This window comes from Anabrus simplex, chromosome 7 (assembly GCF_040414725.1).
Source record: "Anabrus simplex isolate iqAnaSimp1 chromosome 7, ASM4041472v1, whole genome shotgun sequence".
Taxonomy (NCBI): domain Eukaryota; kingdom Metazoa; phylum Arthropoda; class Insecta; order Orthoptera; family Tettigoniidae; genus Anabrus; species Anabrus simplex.
Genome location: NC_090271.1, coordinates 60,343,177 through 60,363,455, shown reverse-complemented (window position 1 = coordinate 60,363,455; position 20,279 = coordinate 60,343,177). Strand labels below are relative to the sequence as shown.

At 40.0% G+C, this 20,279-nt stretch overlaps 1 protein-coding gene across 1 annotated transcript in view; it reads right to left on the bottom strand.

The window, feature by feature from the left end:
• Window positions 1–2,161: 2,161 nt before the first annotated feature.
• LOC137501467 (facilitated trehalose transporter Tret1-like) overlaps window positions 2,162–20,279 on the bottom strand; it is a 37,709-nt gene continuing 19,591 nt past the window's right edge. The window contains exons 3-6 of the mRNA XM_068228490.1: window positions 16,950–17,222; window positions 11,907–12,215; window positions 5,824–5,923; window positions 2,162–3,934 (exon numbers count right to left, since the gene is read on the bottom strand). Of these exons, the coding sequence (XP_068084591.1) occupies window positions 3,627–3,934; window positions 5,824–5,923; window positions 11,907–12,215; window positions 16,950–17,222 (990 nt within the window). The 3' untranslated portion in view covers window positions 2,162–3,626. The remainder of the gene's footprint in view (window positions 3,935–5,823; window positions 5,924–11,906; window positions 12,216–16,949; window positions 17,223–20,279) is intronic.

Below are 20,279 nucleotides of genomic sequence, written 5' to 3'. Positions count from 1 at the left end.
CTAATCACACTAACCACTACACCACAGAGGTGGACGCAGCCTTACTTAACAACATTCTAATAGTGTTCTCTTGCTGTTACATTCTGTCCACATTGTTAGTCTCTCCATTTCCACATTCTCACACAACCTCCTGTCACCGCTTGTTCGATGTCCTTCCCAGTAGCACTCCATTTCTAAATTATCCATTATTCCATTCACCCACTAGCACTTATTTTGATGTTTCATTTGCTACTAATACGCTTTTACCTAATAGTCAAAACCAATACTTAACCAATCGTTTAGAAATATCATTTCGGAGGCAGGAAAAGAACAAGAGGTAAACGAGGTGAGGACGGGCAGACCCTGGAGTACCCGTACCTGCCTCACACGCTGACTCCTTGAGGATCGTCCCGTTCCCCCTGCTTTGAAATCTCAGCGTCCGTGCACGGGATAACGATGAGTGTAATAGGTACGCTATAAAGCTCTTTATTTAACCAGTGCTATTGGGAGTTCTTAGTAAAGTAGTTTTTCATCCTCAACCTTCAATGAAGTTGCACAAGGAAAATAAGTAATAAAAAACTCAGAGCTCTAGAAAACAATGATTTTATTTATTATTATCATACACATTTTAACGTGAAATAAATTTTAAAAATTAAGTGGGAGGTACACCTTAGCGGGTGAAATATCTGCACTTCTTTAAATAATGTATATAAGTAATTCAGTACGGTATAAAATATTTTGCTATGGCTCAAATTTTATTACTGATGCATATAAATCATTTGTGTATTATTCTGTCTCATGGAAACCACATTTTAGTATCTGACTGAACTGTTATTATACCGGCGAAAGCATGTTTCCTTCAAATTATATTTGTACACATCGATGTATGTCACTTTCTACAACCTTCTTTTTCATATATTTGTTGTTTATTTCCCATAACTTTTATCCGTACACGTGTCATCATGATTCAAAAACTATTGAGGATTTTTGCGTGAAATTGTGCGTAATATATTTCATTCATTTGAATGGCATGCTCTTGGTTGTTTCTTTAACACACGTATTTTTTTTAAATAACGAATTATGCAAAGATTAGAAAAAATATTAAAATTAATTATAATGAGAACAGAATTTTGTGATTTTAGCAAGATGCTATAAAAACTAAGCCGATGCAACATTTCTCTACACCTACAACTTTCAATGTGTAGTTTGTCTTCAAAATAAAGATTGGGTTTTTAGTCAGGCCCGATCACATAAAAGGAACAGTGACAGTAATATGGAGTACTGGTCGTTGTGCTCAAATATGACCAAGAATTTGTTATGCAATGTAATATCATTTATGTTCCACCATGATAAAATACGCTAATTATATGTGACATTACTGTATCTTAATGACATACATTAAAGTTTGCCATTGATTGAAGTACCGGTACTGTTGTTATTCCAACTATCGATTTCCAAAGCACCATGTCCAATACCAGTTAAAATCGTATGAGAAACATTTCTCAAGCTTTGAACACAGCAATCGCAGCAATACAATACAGCAAATGCGTGTTTTGAAAGTGACACTGATATCTGAACACTAACATCGTCGGAAATTGCTATAGAAGCGTTCAATATTACTAAAAATATATTGCCGCAAAAGTCATGAAATACGTATGAAAACGTATATACCCACTTCAATGACTGAAGACAAATTGAGGTTATTTCCTCTGTTTTAATGTTTTGAGGTTAAAATCTCCAAACAACAGCCCTGCTCCGTGCATGCCATCAGTTGAACAAGTCGGGAACACTCATGGTCAATAAATAATTGTCATGTTTGCCATCCGTCCCAAATAATGGAGAACCAGCTCAATGGTCACAAGGCAAAGTAAATCAATTGCAAATCAGTACGTCTTCGAATTCATTGGCGAACTTGTTGGAATGTAAGAGATAGCAAAGAACACTATGGAAATCTGGAAATTCATAGTACGATGTGTAGCACGACTAATGCTATATAAATGATTGCGGAGTATGATTACTGAATCTCGTATTGCGGTGATAGAGATGTCGTGAAAATGGTAATATATATTGTAAAAACTCAAAATTTGGACATTTAATTATGGTTTAATTAAAACAGTCGTGTGCATCTTGCCTGTAATGGTAATTAAGACTCTCGTATGAAAATTATTAAATTCGCTTTCGCTCGGTTCACAAACGTACTGGCGCCTTTGTAAACGCCATTATAAGCTCGTAACAAATTTGTTCTGGTAACTACTGGTAGTTTTAAACATTCCAACATAATTTCACAACTGGTTATGTTAAATGTGTATGGTAAGCATACGAAATTATTTTTTGACATGTGTTGCTGAGCTGTAAGAATTTGAATAATACTGAATTTAAGACAGAGTAAGGTGTACTTTCTCCCTTAAGACAAGCAATTCGGACCATGTTTCTAGTCCAGAATGAGAATTCGTTGATCTGCCATTGTTCGCCACTCACTATTAATGACTGATAAACAACCAATCACTGTAGTCCATTTTGAATCTTCTATCATCGTCATATTCAGTGCGTTTTCTTTTAAGTGTTGGTTTATGATTTAGCACATCTCAGAGTTTCAGTACTGAAAAGGTAGGCCTCTAGTTTCCAGAGCAACTACGCCATGGGCGGTGCAATACTGGAGCACATTGTTGTATATATGTAAGAAAATCATACGGAGGATAGTCGAAAGAAAAGTTTCCCCGTCATGTTTCCGAAAAACGGTTTGAATTGATGAACTGTCAATATGTTATGTTACACAGGCATTCTTCCTCGTTTGTTGTGGGAAGAATGGCCATGACTGCGCAGGCGGCGCAGGCACGTGCTGTGTTAAAGACAGGCCAATGGAATTGTGAGTAGAGAACGAACGTGTATTTCACTGACACGATTAAATAATGTTATTCGACGGAAGAGACCGGGTCTTCTCGCAGTAGGAGTCATCATCATTCTTCACGATATTATGAGAACACCCCCTCACCCCCCCCCCACACACACACACGCAGATTCAGCAATGGTCAACCAAATTGCAATCTTCGGTTGGGAACTGCTGAACCATACGCGCTACGTTTCCGACCTTGCGCCCAGTAACTTCCATTTCTTCCCCACATTATGGAGGACACTAGAGAGCGCCGTTCCACCACCAATGATGACTTCGATTTAGCCGTATATAGACATCCATCTGTACCCAAGATACGGATTTATACCAAAATATGTTTTTCGAGCTCGTGAAGCGGTAGGACGGTGCAGTTAAGTAGGAGATTAATATTCCTTTCTGTGCACAACATTCTTTTTGTGTCGTCAATTAAGTTTCCTGCAGATGACAGACTAGGGAAGCTTACCTTCTACCCAGCCCTCGCATTTCCAAGACCAAGCGCCCAACGTGATTTTCCCAATACCATTCATCGTGTACAACTCCACGTTCTATAAATGTGCACATCTGCACATCATTAAACGATGTTTTTAGATATCATCACTTCTCAAGGAAAGATTACCAACAGGCAAACTTCAGAAGTTTGTGCCATTTCCATTACAACCTCGATGAGGTTATCAACTACGTATCATTGGCAATCTTGTGTCCATTACAAAATCACACCTTTTAAAGTCTCTATTTGCAGCATCTAAATTATGTTGTCTTATAACTCCTCGCCCGGTGCTGAGTACTGGGTTGACCGCCCGCCATTTAGAATGTCTTGGATCTCTTGCAGCGATTTGCCCTTGGTTTCTGGTAGAAGCACGTAGACGAAGACAAAGGCAATACCGCAGAAAATGGCGAAGAGGAAGAACGCAGTGTGCTGTCCCAGGCCTTCAACAATGGTAGCGAAGAACTTGGTGATGAAGAAACCAAGCAGCCAACAGAACGAAGCAGTGCACGACGACGCTTTACTCTTTACGTTGGCAGGAAACAGTTCTCCCATCACAGCCCAAGGTAGTGGACCGAAACCTGAAATAACATCAAATGTGACTGGTTAACAACAGAATCCTAAAATTATATAATATCGTAATCTGATTAAATTTCTCACTTACTTGGCGTTTAAATTTAATATTATGTGCTAGGACATTGTCAACTTCTCTCCGACCTCTCATATAATCAGCCACATCTCTAAAATTACCTGTACATTGCCCTTACATAACCCCGAAGAACAACCAATAACAAAGCATGTAGCATCCTGACTAATATATAATGACCTTTTTATATATTAACGTAAAACAATATTTCAAACGGACATTACTGAGAATAACATGTTATAGGCCTATTTCCTCCTAACATATGTCATATATCATAAATTGTAAGGTAATAACGGGTAAATTCCAACATAACCTTAAAATACCTTTCCAAAACCTTTCACTGCGTTTTACAAAACCCTCAATCACTTAAATAAACGACATCTGAAATAGGCACAGATAACTGTCTATACAACCTATACAACCTATAACCTCTAAAAATAACCTCCAACAGTTTTTGACATTACCTCTGAAATCTCTAACATAAAGAAAAACATTATCCATTATTGCTGCTAAGATACTGATATATCCATTTACATAGGATATACCCAATACGTTTCGTGTCACATCGTCGAACGTTTACTATCGTCATTAAAAGCACCTGAGACAGCCAGAGATTTTTATATCTCACACTGTCCAACTCTTTACAGTTGTCAGTGAGCCACCAATTTATGATATTCGTGGTTCCTCGCCATGATCAGTCTTAGATTTACGATTTGACCTCTTGCTCTACGCTTCGTATGAAGCCCTGCTTTTACATCTGGACTTGCAACTTCACAATTCTAGCCACACGGATCTCATCAATAATATCTTACTTGCATGTGGCTGCTATGCGGTAGATAGAGAATTGCACCTGATCCCCCACCCCCACCCTCCTTGTTTTGAAGTGATATGAAGGTAGACCTAGTCTAATTTGTTGGTCATAACTGAATTCTCAAGAATATTTGACATAGTCCTCTTCACATTTGAACTTGCAGTGGTTTGTCAAAGAAGGTAAGATGTTAATGTCCAGGAATGTTCTGGTAGTTGCTTCACTGCCCACGAAACTTCTTCCTTGAGGATATAACCGTCCCATGTTTTGTTATTTTGTTCTATTCTGACTGATAATGCAAATGCTCATTGTTACTCCGTACAGGCCATCCGTATATCCCTGTCGTCGATAGATGACTTCTTCTTGGTCGTCTAATTATTATCTGTTTCTATCAAATTCTATCAGACACTACGACTACGTTACATGTTGCGAAGAGAACGCATACCCACGTTTACATGGGTATGAAGCTGCCTGCTTCCTCCCGTTCTCTACAGACAGCACTCCATTGTCGCTCTGGTCTTTCCTTGCCTGTCGTTAACATTCTGCATTTAGCTGCTGGAATTCATCTCGATTTAAACTAATTATCAGTAGATAACAGTGAGTAACCTGAAACCTAGTCAGAAATATCCATAAGTTAGAAGTTGACATGGTGGATTGTCCCAGGTTTGATTACTGGCTATATCACAATGTTCAGACTGGGTTGAAGTGCTAGAATCGCGAGTCTCTGTAAATGAAATTAAAATTAAGTTAAAATCTCACTGACAGTCATGTAAAAAGTGCTTTTTGGTGGTTTTTGCAATTCCAGAGTAGTAGATAACAAGGTGACTTTCCCTCCTATTCTACCCAAATCATCAGCAAATAATCAAGATATGCCACCAACAAAATACAGGCACGCATGTACGTCAACAAACTTTGCGCATACTAACTACATAGGGCCCTTGTCCAAGATGTCTCAGGCCCCTTACATGAAATATACTGTCCGCTAATAACTTCACTAAGTACAGGTCGATGCTTACCGACACAATAGACGATGATGTAGAAGACCAGACAGAGGACTGGAAGCCAAGTGATGCTCGCTATGGCTTCTAAACCGGAGAAGAAGAGTCCCAGCATTGCCTGCAACACAAGTCAAACTGGTGGTAATGGCGGAACTACTCCTTGTTGTCAAAGTTCTATAGAATTCAGTTTATCCGGACTAATTATGTACAGTAGATAACATTTTAATTCTAAGTCGATTAGAATGGAGTGTTATGAAATATTCTGGGACAGTTTTCAGTTATGAAATAGAAAAGAATTATTTCAGATTTAAAGATTTTAGTTTTGTAAATTAAATAATTTTTATATAAAACAATCGTTTCAAGGGTGCTACTTTCTTATCCTCATCTATAAAAAGTAAAAGGACGTGGGTACGTGAAAATCGAATATAATGTTTAATATATTTCATTTTGATTCAACAGGTTCTTATGAGGGCAGATGTCCATTCATGCAGGCAAGAGCTCCCCTTCCTCAATGCTTTATTAGTTCAATGATAGTGTGTCCCCATCTGTGGTGTAGTGGTTAGTGTGATTAGCTGACACCCGCGGAGGCGCGGGTTCGATTCCCGGCTCTGCCCGAAATTTAAAAAGTGGTACGAGGGCTGGAACGGGGTCCACACAGCCTCGGGAGGTCAACTGAGTAGAGGTGGGTTCGATTCCCACCTCGGCCATCCTCAAAGTCGTTTTCCGTGGTTTCCAACTTCTCCTCCAGGCAAATGCCGGATTGGTACCTAACATACGGCCACGGCCGCTTCCTGCCTACTTCCTTGTCTATCCCTTCCAGTCTTGCCACCCCCTTACAGGGCCCCTGTTCAGCATAGTAGGTGAAGCTGCCTGGGCGAGGTAATGGTCCTCCTCCATAGTTGTATCCCCGACCCAAAGTCTGAAGCTCCGTGACACTGCCCTTTAGGCGATAGAGGTGGGATCCCTTGCTGAGTCAGCGGGAAAAACCAACCCTGGATGGTAAGCAGATTAAGAAAGGTCGACAGCATGGTACTGTTCGTTAAAAGTGAGAAAATGTGTGTTTTTTCGTTTGATCGAATATTTCATATGATAGCATTGCTTTTAATCGCGACATTCCTACTGACGTCACTGTAATGACCTCTCCCCGAAGACCGAAACAGTAGTTAGTGGGACGTAAAGCAAATAGCATTATTATTATTATTATTATTATTATTATTATTATTATTATTATTATTATTATTATTATTATTATTATTATTAATGATAATGACCTCTGTTGATTTTATTTAAGAAAACCACTAAGACAGTCTTTCTGAGGATGTAAAAAGGCAGGAGGAGAGTGTCTGGCATTATAATGAAAACTCCTCAACTTATTGTGACTAATGGCAGGCAAGAAGACCTACCATTACAATTAAAATTCCTTAACTCAGTCTTCACATGAGAAAAGACGTATGGGGATTTCCCCGTAGCATTTCTAGGGTGATGTTTAGAGCTATGCAATTTAGTACAGTTTTACTCACAACGTGTACACCACCTAACACACACTTCTGTACACAGTGTAGAATTCCGTAGCGAAGCACGGGCTCAGCAGTTAATATAACATACATATATCAGTCCCATGCCACTTTTAAAATTTCGGGGCAGAGACGGGAATCGAACCCGGATCTCCGAGGATGGGAACTAATCACACTAACCATTACCCCCATAGAGGCGGACAGATAATAATACGAGTAATACTACTACTACTACTACTACTACTACTACTACTACTACTACTACTACTACTACTACTACTACTAATAATAATAATAATAATAATAATAATAATAATAATAATAATAATAATAATAATAATAATAATAATAATAATAATAACAATTGTACCGCTAGGGTACACCCGCCCCGTGCATTCAAATCAAGCACCTTGTGAACTGCCATCTTACTCCTAAAACTTGACACCATTAGTGCAAGAGGTTTGGACGTTGGTCAATAGATGCCGCCACTAAAGTGATAAAGTAATTTGTTATTTTAAGGTTTCCTAAACTGAGTCGATTATCTTTTGTTTTTGGTATGTCAAAGTTGTCAATCCTTCCATCTCTTCCCGCCAACTTGTGATGCGAGCCAATCGAAATTTCCTGCATTTAATTTTCAACCAATCAGAGCTTGCTTCTACATATTTAAATATCCAATAAAAATCTGGGGGGAAGGGTGTCGGGCATTAGTCCAGATCTCTCTCGAACCTCCCTCTCGGGTATAACAGCTGGCAATTTTTCAAGCCACCTTGTCTTTTGGATCGTCGAGTGTACTGAGTGTGTGCTAATAGTGGAGGCGGGCGCGTTTCGCCCTTCATCGAGCAGTCCTGCGCAATAAGGTAATGGCAGCCATGTACTAACTAGGTGATAGCCTCTGAAAGCCAACCCGATGGGAAGGTTTCCAGTCCTTAAGAATGTAACTTTAATCTCCAATCTTCAATAATGTAAATTTCATCCTCCAATGTAAATTTCAAAACCAGCCTCAAAGCACTTAGCTGAAATTCGGGAATAGAGATTGTGACACCCTCTCGAGTTCCCTATCAACTTGTATTTGAGGTGACTATGTTTTTGTAACCGTTTTCTATCTGTAGCCTTGTAACTTAAATTTTCTCCATCTAGTCACCTCAGTAGTATGGGATTAGCCCCTGTAATGTCGGGCAGTGAGCCCTATTTTCTGCACACTTTTTATCGATAATTTTGTGTACGGGTGTGAGGAGTAAGGAGGGAGCAGTTCCGGTTCCAGTAGTACTGCCAACTGAATGGAAATGAAATCTGAATTGAATCGATGATATGATCGATCGATATTAATTTTGCTAAATCTTTGTTATCTTAAGCCAACAACTGTGTCACATTATATAACATTATATAACATTTATCGATGCGAATCTTATTCCTAGAGTGAATTCTATAGTTTGGCTTTGCTGTGTAAATAACAACAGTACTAGTACGTAGATTGTACGCCAGATGTCGCACAGCGATGCATAAGCGATTCAGAGTTTGTGTTTCAAAGGTTGCCAGTACGAATCTCGAAGATTGCCGAGGTCGACCAATTCAGCACTAGGGTGTAAATGTATCCAGAAAAGGTGCGCAGATAATACTAGGGTTTTAAACTTCTAAGTGTCAGCGTCAAGGACTGCAAGTGTCTACCTCCGCATCATTTTGATTTTCGGGCCTGTAACTTTAACCTGTTTTTGTTTCTCTTCCCACCAAGACCCGGTAGAATGAGTATTCTATACTCCTGTGAAAACTTTTCTGTTAAGTGGGTAAACTGTTGAGTGTTGAGTACGGTGAAATCTGTTTGAACTATTAAATGTAGGTCGTGCATCGAGAGGCCTGGAAACTGTAAATTTTCGGTGTGCAAAGATGGTCGGATTATAATTGTATTAGGTTCGGAGCTCAGTCTCCTATTCTATTCTTCCTATTTTAACTATTGCGACAACGATTTAGAAGAAAGAAAAGTGTGTGGGAGAGTGGCACAGAGGGTAGCAGATATAGAAATACAAAGGCTAAGAGCTGAGGGTAATAACAGGAGAACTCTGGAGGAATTCATGAATATATATCCAGGTATGAAAATAATACATGATAAATTAAGGGGCTGCCTGGCCGAGGCGGTAAAGGCGTGCTTGGCTCGCCCGGAAGGACGTGGGTTCGAATCCCCGTCAGGAAGTCGTAAAATTTAAGAAAAGAGATTTGTTCACTCAGCCTACACCAAAAATGAGTACCAGGGTAATTCCTGGGGGCAAAGGTGGCCGGGCGTAGAGCTAATCACTCTACCCCATCAAGTGCCGAGGTTACGGATAGTGTAAGCCTTTACCTTCCACCCCTCCAAGGGCCTTCATGGACTGTAGGGAGATGACTTTGCTTTGACTTTTACATGATAAATTAACCAAAAGAGAATACAGGGGAATGATATGGTGGTTGGTGGGTGTTTATAAAAATAAGGCATTTACAGAAGTTGCAAATACATGTTTATTGTGTAAAAAGGAGTTAAAATGCACATTTTTTGAGACAGTGTGAAAGTACAAGAGCATTACGGGTTAAATACTTGGTAGCGGAAGAGATAAATCAAATGGAAAGAGAATCTGAGTACTATACTCTTGTCAAATTAATAACCAGGGAATGGAGAAGGCCAGGGAAATTATCGAAATTATTGACAATTGTAAAAAGCTTGTGGGAGAAAAAAATGAAAGTGGTGAATGAGGGCAGGGGCACATGCTGCTGAAAAAAAAAAAATGAAACAGCGAAATCAGCACGAGTACACATGGTTAAAAGGATATTAAGGGACATTTAAACTACACATACAAGAATGTATGCTAGTATTTCAGAATGAACCAAGTCTCGGCTCTCCTACCTCGGACGACCGAAGTTGGAAGAGGGAGACTCCAAATCGATCAGTTACCCGTACACTGAATAAAAAGTTTAAAATTGATTATAGTCAGTAGAAGAAAACATACGGAAAGTATTTATCTCTGAAGTATCATCTCTGTATGGGTTAATAATAACGAAGTTTTGTAACCATATATGTACATAAAACAACTTTGATACACAGATACGGAACATTATAGAGTTTAAGTCACTAATAAGTAAGGGCGACAATAATTATAAGTTTAGTATTATGTTTCGTTTTTTTATATTTGTTCAGTTTTGTTCCTTTGTTCCTTAGGTATTGTATATTTATAATTAGTAGATTCAGTTTATTGATATGTAAGCCGTACTGCATTCCTTCTAATGAGGTTGTCTGTTGTTTGTCTGCCTGTTTTTTTCCTTTGGTTTTTGTTAGTTTGTTTTGGCTGCTGACGTACAGTAGAGTTGTAAGAGGGTGAGATAGGCCTGACCTATCTCAAGGTAAAGTGTTGATTCGGTACGTCTGCACGTGTAGAGTAGAGTGAGGTAGTGAATAGTGTTAGGTTAGAGGAAGTAATTTGTCAATGAGACGGCGAAAGATGAGCCGAGTTATGGAATCCGTCTCGGCAGAAGAATACAGGCATGTCAGCCTACATGTAAGCTGTTACATGAAGGAGTGGTGAGGAAATAACACTAACAGCTTAAGGGGTCTATGAGGTATCGGTTTCCGAGTCTCATGAGACATGTCTGGTCGTGACATCCCAGGGAAGGGTGGTAGAGTTCCTCACGAGGGGTGATGTCGCGGCCAGACAGATTTAGGATAGAGTTAGTATATATTTAATGTAGGAAAGTAGTTAGTTTAGTTAGGTGGTGTGTTGCATGTGGAGCTGGCGATCCGCCCATGTGCAAGACGCCACATAGTAGATTTAGAGGTAGTTAAGTAGTTAGTGCTTAGCTATAAATAATCTGTAAGTGTTTATTTTGAATTGCATATTTGGAACATTGTAACTTGGCGAAAGCCTGTTATATTCAGTTCAAAAAATGCAATACTACAATACTATTCTTCCTATTTTGGTAGATACAGTCTGTAAATGAAATGGGGAGACCTGTCTCCTTAGTGCCCAAATAACTCTTGTAAAATTGTATTCAACTACTGTACCTGAAACCTTGTACTGTCGCTGAGGGACTGGTTTTGTTAATATATTTCATTAAAAAAAAAAAGGTTCTAAGGAAATGTAACCTTGATTTTGAAACTTGCAATTAATCTTTTGATTGCAGTAGATAGACCCGTTCATACCCGCACCTTCTTTTATCTCTGTGATCCACTAAAACTCCGTAATAATAATAATAATAATAATAATAATAATAATAATAATAATAATAATAATAATAATAATAATAATATGGCTGCTTCGTATGCACACGTGACAGTGCTGTAAAGTAACCCACTACAACACTCTTTTGCGAACCGTGTTTTTAAACAACACTAAATTATACAAACTTTGTTATATTTTTCAGTAACTAATTTCCTGAGAGGGTGAGATAAAACATTTAGGGTAGCTGCCCTAATACTAAGGAAACCACAGGGGTTCAGCCTACTTATTAATATCTAAATTCAAATATATTCATTTTCATTAGAATTTTGGTCATCCGGATTGGAACCGGTCCCCTTTAAGCTGGATAAATGGGGTTGTTTTTGCACTTATGCAGCCGTGGGATACCTACCAGGGAGCCAGCCATGCCGATGGCCGAGATGTAGAGCAGCATCTTTCGGCCGAGACGGTCGGCAAGGAGTGGTGTTGCACAGGACGCTAGCAACATGACGACGCCCACGATGATTGTGCTGACGCTGGCTGACATGGAGCTTCCTGTACTGAGGAAGATGGCCTCACTGTAGAAGAGAACTGCGTTGATCCCACTCAGCTGCTGGAAGGACACCAGCCCCAGCGACAGACAAAGCGCTTTCACATTACCGCGGGTCCTCACCAGATCCCGCAGTGTCCCTGCGTTCTGCTGAGCCTCCCTCACAGATTCCTGTAAACAGGTAGAAAAATTACTTGCGTCGTGTCCTGTTTTTTCAATGCCAAACTGGTGTTATTGTAGTCTATGTCTAACGGGAAGCTTGCAGAGGTTACACAGAATTGAAGGGTAGAGATGGCTGAAAAATAACGTAGCAGGTCCTTTGTCACAGTTACATGCCTGTCACTGTTACCAATGGAACGAGGACAAAAAATAACAGGTTACCGAGTAACGACAACAGAATAACATACTAGTGAAAAGAGTAACTGGGAAATGGGAACTGTCCCTACTGATAGCTTAAAGACACAGAATGTGATCTTCAGAGTTCAGATAGTACGCAAGTCTTCCCAGTGAGAGCGCTTTCGTTGGAGATTGCTTTAAGTCAAATACACCACAGCCTATAATATACTGTGCAGTGTATTTGTTTAAGTTGTTGCTGGCATCTGGTAACTAAAGTGTAAACTGTTGTGACATATTCAACTGCTCAGGGGTAATCGTTGACTCAGACATCGCGCAGGGATAGGCTAACTACATTATAATATTATGATAAGTTTCAACGTATATTTTTTCTTGTACCATAAATATATTTTTTTTTTGCTAGGGGCTTTACGTCGCACCGACACAGATAGGTCTTATGGCGACGATGGGATAGGAAAGGCCTAGGAGTTGGAAGGAAGCGGCCGTGGCCTTGATTAAGGTACAACCCCAGCATTTGCCTGGTGTGAAAATGGGAAACCACGGAAAACCATCTTCAGGGCTGCCGATAGTGGGATTCGAACCTACTATCTCCCGGATGCAAGCTCACAGCCGCGCGCCTCTACGCGCACGGCCAACTCGCCCGGTCATCAATAAATAAGTATGCTAACTTTCCATATTGATATTATAGATAACATAACATTACTTCATTTTACTTAATCGATCCTCTTGTACCGGTTGGTGTCGAGGTTTGGCAGAGAGATCATCATGTTTTCCTGTCATCTATCTTTGATCGGGACATTGTCAAAATCACTCCTCTGGAGTTCAGAAACGACGCTATGTTGTGTTCTCATTTCATCCGTTGTCTGCCTCTCGTTAACTTCACAGCAAATAAGAATGCGTGTTTTACTGCACCGACTTTCAACAGTGTAGTGATGCGTGCGCGCATGTGCGGGTGAATGAATGGGACTTTGTAACTGTGACAAAGTAACTGCTACGTTATTTTTCAGCCATCTCTATTGGTAAATGTAAATGAGTAAAATATTTATCAGGTAATTGCAATTCAGCCCATTTACTGCACTGTACATAACTACACTGAGACAAGATTGAAGGTGTGACCAATAAAAATACAGTAACGTTGTACGTTATTTTTAACTGTTACTTTTCACAGTTGCTATATTGTCGCAGTGACATATGTAGCAGTTACGCAACTTAACCGTTTGTCACACCTCTATTGAAGGGCTTATTTCCAAAGTGCCGCAGCTCCACACGACCAATAGCTCGGCGCGTACACGTCACGTGACCGCTTACCAGTTGTGATGGGACACGGCTCTTTACCTGGTGTTTTTGCTGTGTGCAAACACACCCTGCTGGAAGGAGGTAGAGAATGGTCGCTTCTTGAAGTAGAACAAGGTCCATTGGGCAATATATTGAAAGAAGACACACTCAAAGATATTAAGAACCTCCTCAGAAACCTCGGTGTCCATGAAAGACATCCTGTCATGGCATTTTATGATAGAATGCTTTCTTCTACTTCAACTGATGAATATTGAAACTCAACGTTACGTCCTCCAACTCGAATGTAATCATGATTTATTAAAAAATTATTTTGAGTTGAACATGTAATGAGATGGCGTATGCCAGTAAATCAACCGACACGAGGCTAACGTATTTCAACACCTTCAAATACCACAGGACTGAGCCAGGATCGAACCTTCCAAGCTGTGATGAGAAGGCCAGTGCCTCTACCGTCTGAGCCACTCAGCCCAGATATTTTTAACTTGATTTCCTAATAAGATAGAGGTTTGTGTCACTCTATGCACTCCTGTAACTAGAACTAAATACATATTTCTTTTCTTCTTCGCTGCTTTGCTGATGATGTCTAAGAAAACATCTACTGATCAATCACTTTCCTATCGTCGTCTTAACAAGTAATGGCAATCATTCTACTCCACGCTATAATGAAATCGGATTTTTTCCGGACTCAAAAGTGTACGGAAAATGACACTTTACTGCCCAGTAGCAACTTTCGGGACACATCGTATTAGAGATCATCTCCGATTGGTTGAATTCCGGTTCACACTAATGTAAACACGGATAGTCAGAAAGGCTATGAACCAGCGAACTCTAAGCTTGACCTTGCTGAATTGTCTCTCCACCTGATTGCAGCACATTGGTTCCGTACCCATAAACACCAAAAATGGCGTATCTGCATCCCCAGCTCAACTGATCAGCTGCCATGACCATCTTGATTGTTGTATAGGTTAATACATTTCCGACTGATAAATATCACATGCATTGCAGTATACCATAAAGTTAGAATTGCCTTGATTAATGCAGGACCGGAGGAGAACTGCAACCGCTATCTCACCCTCATATAGTTCCTCAATTGTTCGCACGTAGGCTGAGTGGACCTCGAACAAGCACTCAGATCCACGTAGAAATCCTCGTCCTGGCCGCGAATCAAACTGGGGTCATCCGGGTAAGGGGAGGACCCGCTACCTCTAGACCACAGGGCCAGTTTACTACTACTACCATAATTTTTCATTCGTCCCCTGAAGGGGGAGGCGGGCCTCTTAAGCGGTGACGGCGTATCTCAGACCGATGGATGTGTATCAGAGAAGAATTGTACGGAGAAGGTGAGAGGGTTGCCCGGCAGTGGCCTATGGGCCTATGGGAGAGCGTTCAACTATTTTTCTTTTGTAAAATTTGAAATCGGTGCTATATTAAAGAAGATATTTATTCTAAGAAAAGAACATACCTCTATGTTAGTTAGCTCCCTGAAGATTTAATTTTAAAGAAATAAAAGTAAAGAAATAAAAAGAAATAAAAAAGGAATAAAAGAAATAAAAGAAAAGAAATAAAAGAAAAAGAAATAAACAGAAAGACGTACAGAAATAAAATAAGCTAAGAATACACCGATAATAAAAACAAGTAATTTAAAAAACGTAGTATAAGAATTACAATTGGCTTTACGTCGCACCGACACAGACTGGCTTTATGGGGACGATAGGACAGGAAAGGGCTAGAAGTGGGAAGGAAGCGGCCGTGGCCTTAATTAAGGAACAGGCCCAGCATTTGCCTGGTGTGAAATTGGGAAACCGCGGAAAACCATCTTCAGGGCTGCCGATAGTGGGGTTGCGACTGCGACTGCAGTTATCGAGCTCGGTGGTATAAGAATTGTACGACAGGCGTAATCAATCAATCAATCAATACTGATCTGCATTTAGGGCAGTCGCCCAGGTGGCAGATTCCCTATCTGTTGCTTTCCTAGCCTTTTCCGAAATGATTTCAAAGAAATTGGAAATTTATTGAACATCTCCCTTGGTAAGTTATTCCAATCCCTAACTCCCGTTCCTATAAATGAATATTTGCCCCAGTTTGTCCTCTTGAATTCCAACTTTATCTTCATATTGTGATCTTTCCTACTTTTATAGACGCCATTCAAACCTATTCGTCTACTAATGTCATTCCACGCCATCTCTCCGCTGACAGCTCGGAACATACCACTTAGTCGAGCAGCTCTTCTTCTTTCTCTCAATTCTTCCCAACCCAAACATTGCAACATTTTTGTAACGCTACTCTTTTGTCGGAAATCACCCAGAACAAATCGAGCTGCTTTTCTTTGGATTTTTTCCAGTTCTTGAATCAGGTAATCCTGGCGAGGGTCCCATACACTGGAACCATACTCTAGTTGGGGTCTTACCAGAGACTTATATGCACTCTCCTTTACATCCTTACTACAACCCCTAAACACTCTCATAACCATGTGCAGAGATCGGTACCCTTTATTTACAATCCCATTTATGTGATTACCCCAGTGAAGATCTTTCCTTATATTAACATCTAGATACTTACAATGATCCCCAAAAGGAACGTTCACCCCATCAACGCAGTAATTAAAACTGAGAGGACTTTTCCTATTTGTGAAACTCACAACCTGACTTTTAACCCCGTTTATCAACATACCATTGCCTGCTGTCCATCTCACAATATTTTCGAGGTCACGTTGCAGTTGCTCACAATCTTGTAACTTATTTATCACTCTATAGAGAATAACATCATCCGCAAAAAGCCTTACCTCCGATTCCACTCCTTTACTCATATCATTTATATATATAAGAAAACATAAAGGTCCGATAACACTGCCCTGAGGAACTCCCCTCTCAACTATTACAGGGTCAGACAAAGCTAGACAGACCTACTCTAACTCTCTGAGATCTATTTTCTAGAAATATAGCAACCCATTCAGTCACTCTTTTGTCTAGTCCAATTGCACTCATTTTTGCCAGTAGTCTCCCATGATCCACCCTATCAAATGCTTTATACATGTCAATCGCGATACAGTCCATTTGACCTCCAGAATCCAAGATATCTGCTATATCTTGCTGGAATCCTACAAGTTGAGCTTCAGTGGAATAACCTTTCTAAAGAATATCATCGTTTTACTAATGTTAAGATGATACACAATTTCCGAACTGTGGTTACAAAATATAATTACGAAGCATTTCATTATATTGAAGTTTTACTCAGACCTATGATGAGGCTACTCACCTGGATGTCCTCCAGCTCTTCGCGAACTTCCTGTGCTGGCGTTTGGCGCAGCCACTGAAGTGCAGTGGCTGCCTCCTCCGTGCGGCCCTGTGCCACCAGGTAGTACGGGGAGGCTGGTACCACGTACATCACACAGAAGAAGACTATCGGCAGAACAGTGCAGGCCATACCCAGCGCAGTATAGGACGAGTACGGACCGATACAGTACACGTACAGGAAGCCAAAGGTGACGAAGAGCTGCATCAGGGAACCCAACGCTCCTCGCACGTTCGACTGAACAAAAACACAAACCAACAGCCTATCAAGTCTTCAGTACATTTCCAAAATGTTCAGTCATATTCAACAGATTCAAGTGAATAGTTCTTATCTCTATTTAACCTACGGAATTTCCAAACACAAGTTACAGAAAAATTTAATATAAAAGAGAAGTAAAAAAAAAAATACTGAGGTCAACCGTGTCTATAAGAATCTAATATTAAATATTTCTATACAAGTATAGTGAGGTAAATAGGTATTTTCGAAATAGTTTCCTCGTCGAAAACAACCAAAAGTTTATTTATTCATTTATTTATTTATTTATTTATTTATTTATTTATTTATTTATTTATTTATTTATTTATTTATTTATTTGACTTTATCACTTATATTAAGGTAATACATATATAAAAGAAATGTACCATTCTATCCAAGTGTGATCACTCCACTCTCTTAACATTGTAGTCGGTGGTCCTGCCGTAGTGTGGCGCTGCAGTCTCAATGATCCAACTGCAACGACACGTGCGCCCACCTGTCAGTAAAGGTATAGCGAGCGTGCATGAAATCGTGGTGATAATTTTAACGTCTATTAGTTTGTTTTAATATTTTCTGAAAGTCCGTGTTAGTATCTGTGCAGTGCTTTGTGTGTGCAATCAACTAGTTCTCTATTATTTCGAGAAAATATCGTACTGTTTCGTTCCTGGTTGTAAATCGGTTTACGGAAGGAAACGATATTTTACACCGCCAAAGGGAAATAATCTGTTTGGGAAGTGGGCTAGAGTTATTCCGCGAAAAGATAAGCAATTGTCGGCCAAAAGCAGAATATGTGACCTGCATTTTCCGGCAGATTTAAAAAGGCGGACTGTTTAGTTGTGAATGGTAAAAACGTTGAACTTTCTCGTGTGAGGTGGAAAATAAAACCAGGAGCGGTGCCTCATATATTTTCAAATTTACCGAAATACCTATCCACTGAGGTAAAATCGCGAAAGGCACCCAGTAGCAAAAGGAGTGAGGAGAGTATCAAAAGGATAAGGAACGAGAATCACGAAGTGAGTGAAGCAGTGATGACAACAGTGGGCGGTGAAGTTCAAGGTCAACCTAGTTGCAGTCAAATTCAGGGTCAGTGTAGTTCTCTTACTGATGCCGTAAAGATAATATTATCTCTCAGAAAGCAACTAAAGAATGCAACTCGTAATTTAATCCGAGCTAAATGCAGTCTTTTCTCAGCCAAAGCTAAGATTAATTTCCTACAGGGGCAGATTAAGAACACCGAATTTCAATTTATAGATTGTAAATTTCTTAGTAAGAAGCAGAAAATTATTACACTGTGTTGAAGAAATGTCAGGTAAAATCTTCCAATGGTATGAGGTACGATAGTGATTTTCTTTTAGAGAGTTTATTACTTAGAACAACATCACCTAGAGGATAGGATATCGGCATAATTTGTTACCTCTTCCCCCACAAAGCCATTTCAGGAAACTCTGAAAAGGACTTAAATGTCCCTACGGTGTAAATCCTCATTGCTTAAGTGCTATTCCAGATTACATTAAGGATGAAATGAACGATAATAAACGATACGGGATAGTTATATTCGATGAGGTTAAACTAAGAGAAGAGATTACCGAGCTCGATAGCTGCAGTCGCTTAAGTGCGGCCAGTATCCAGTAATCGGGAGATAGTGGGTTCGAATCCCACCGTCGGCAGCCCTGAAGATGGTTTTCCGTGGTTTCCCATTTTCACACCAGTCATATGCTGGGGCTGTACCTTAATTAAGGCCACGGCTGCTTCCTTCCCATTCGTAGGCATTTTCTCTCCCATCGTCGCCATAAGACCTATCTGTGTCGGTGCGACGTAAAAAAAAAAAAAAAAAAAAAAAAAAGAAATTCAATTTAATGTGGGGCAATATTTCTTACGAGTGTCTTGACTAGATTGAGGCGATTTCAGTTGTGCCATCAGGAGCTGGCTGTTGTATTGAACACACTTTGGACATTATTTCAAAATTGGTCTCCCACTATAGTGCCGATTCTTCTTCAGAGCGGGAGAAATCCGCAGAGAAATGCAAGCACGACAATCTGCTAAGTCTACTCGTAAACTATCAAAAGTGGCCTCAAACTAGTTTTGGTGAGTAATTTACATTTAATTTATTTGAGAAAAGTGCCAGTGTTATTTACAGTCTGGTGTATGTTTAATTTGCTCTGTTTAAAAAGGATTCTTTAAGTATGTAAAGCACAATATTGCTTTCGCTTTTCGTAATGTTTCATTTTATTTACTGTGTTCTCTTATTAAAGTTCAAAGATAATTCTTCGTGCTGACTGATAATATTATTTATAACTCTCTGACAGTGTTATTCATGTGTTGTATTTGATTATTTGCGTATCAATGTAATTTCTATTAAATCAGCTGACTGTGTAGAGTTGGTGTTAGGCTCCACTAGCGCCGCTCTGCGGGAGAGCGCTTGAACTCGGTGAGTGATCTCACTTGGTATTCTATTCGTCATGATTCTATTATAAAATCAAAGATAACTAAGATAAATATGAAAAAGTTACAAACAGAAAAATTTAAGCGAGTGCATAAACAGAATACAATACATACTAAAGTAACTGCTACTAAACGTTTTCATTCCACCCCTGAAGGGGGAGGCGGGCCTCTTAGACGGTGACGCCGTCTCTCAGGCCGGGAGATTTGTTACGGTGAAGGAGATGTGCGGAGAAGGTGAGGGGGTAGGCGGCCGTGGTCTATACTACGAACTGTCCCGGCATTCGCCTTAGTGCAGGAGAAAGGAAAACTACGGAAAACCATTCTCAGGACAGCCGACGGGTGGGACCAGGCGTGAAGTCCGGCACTGTGCCCCAGGCCCGTCTCCCGAATGCAGAGGCGTGGAGTCACGGTAGAGCCGTGGCCAACTTTCCTCTGCTCGGTTGGCCGGTCAGAGTACAGAGCTTATGGGACAACAACCCACTCTGCATCTACCGACCTAATAAAGTAACGGAAATACGAGTACAAGTATGGCCATAAAGAGTGATCTATGTACAAGAGTTAAAAGCTAAAACAGTATGTACATTTACATAATAAGAA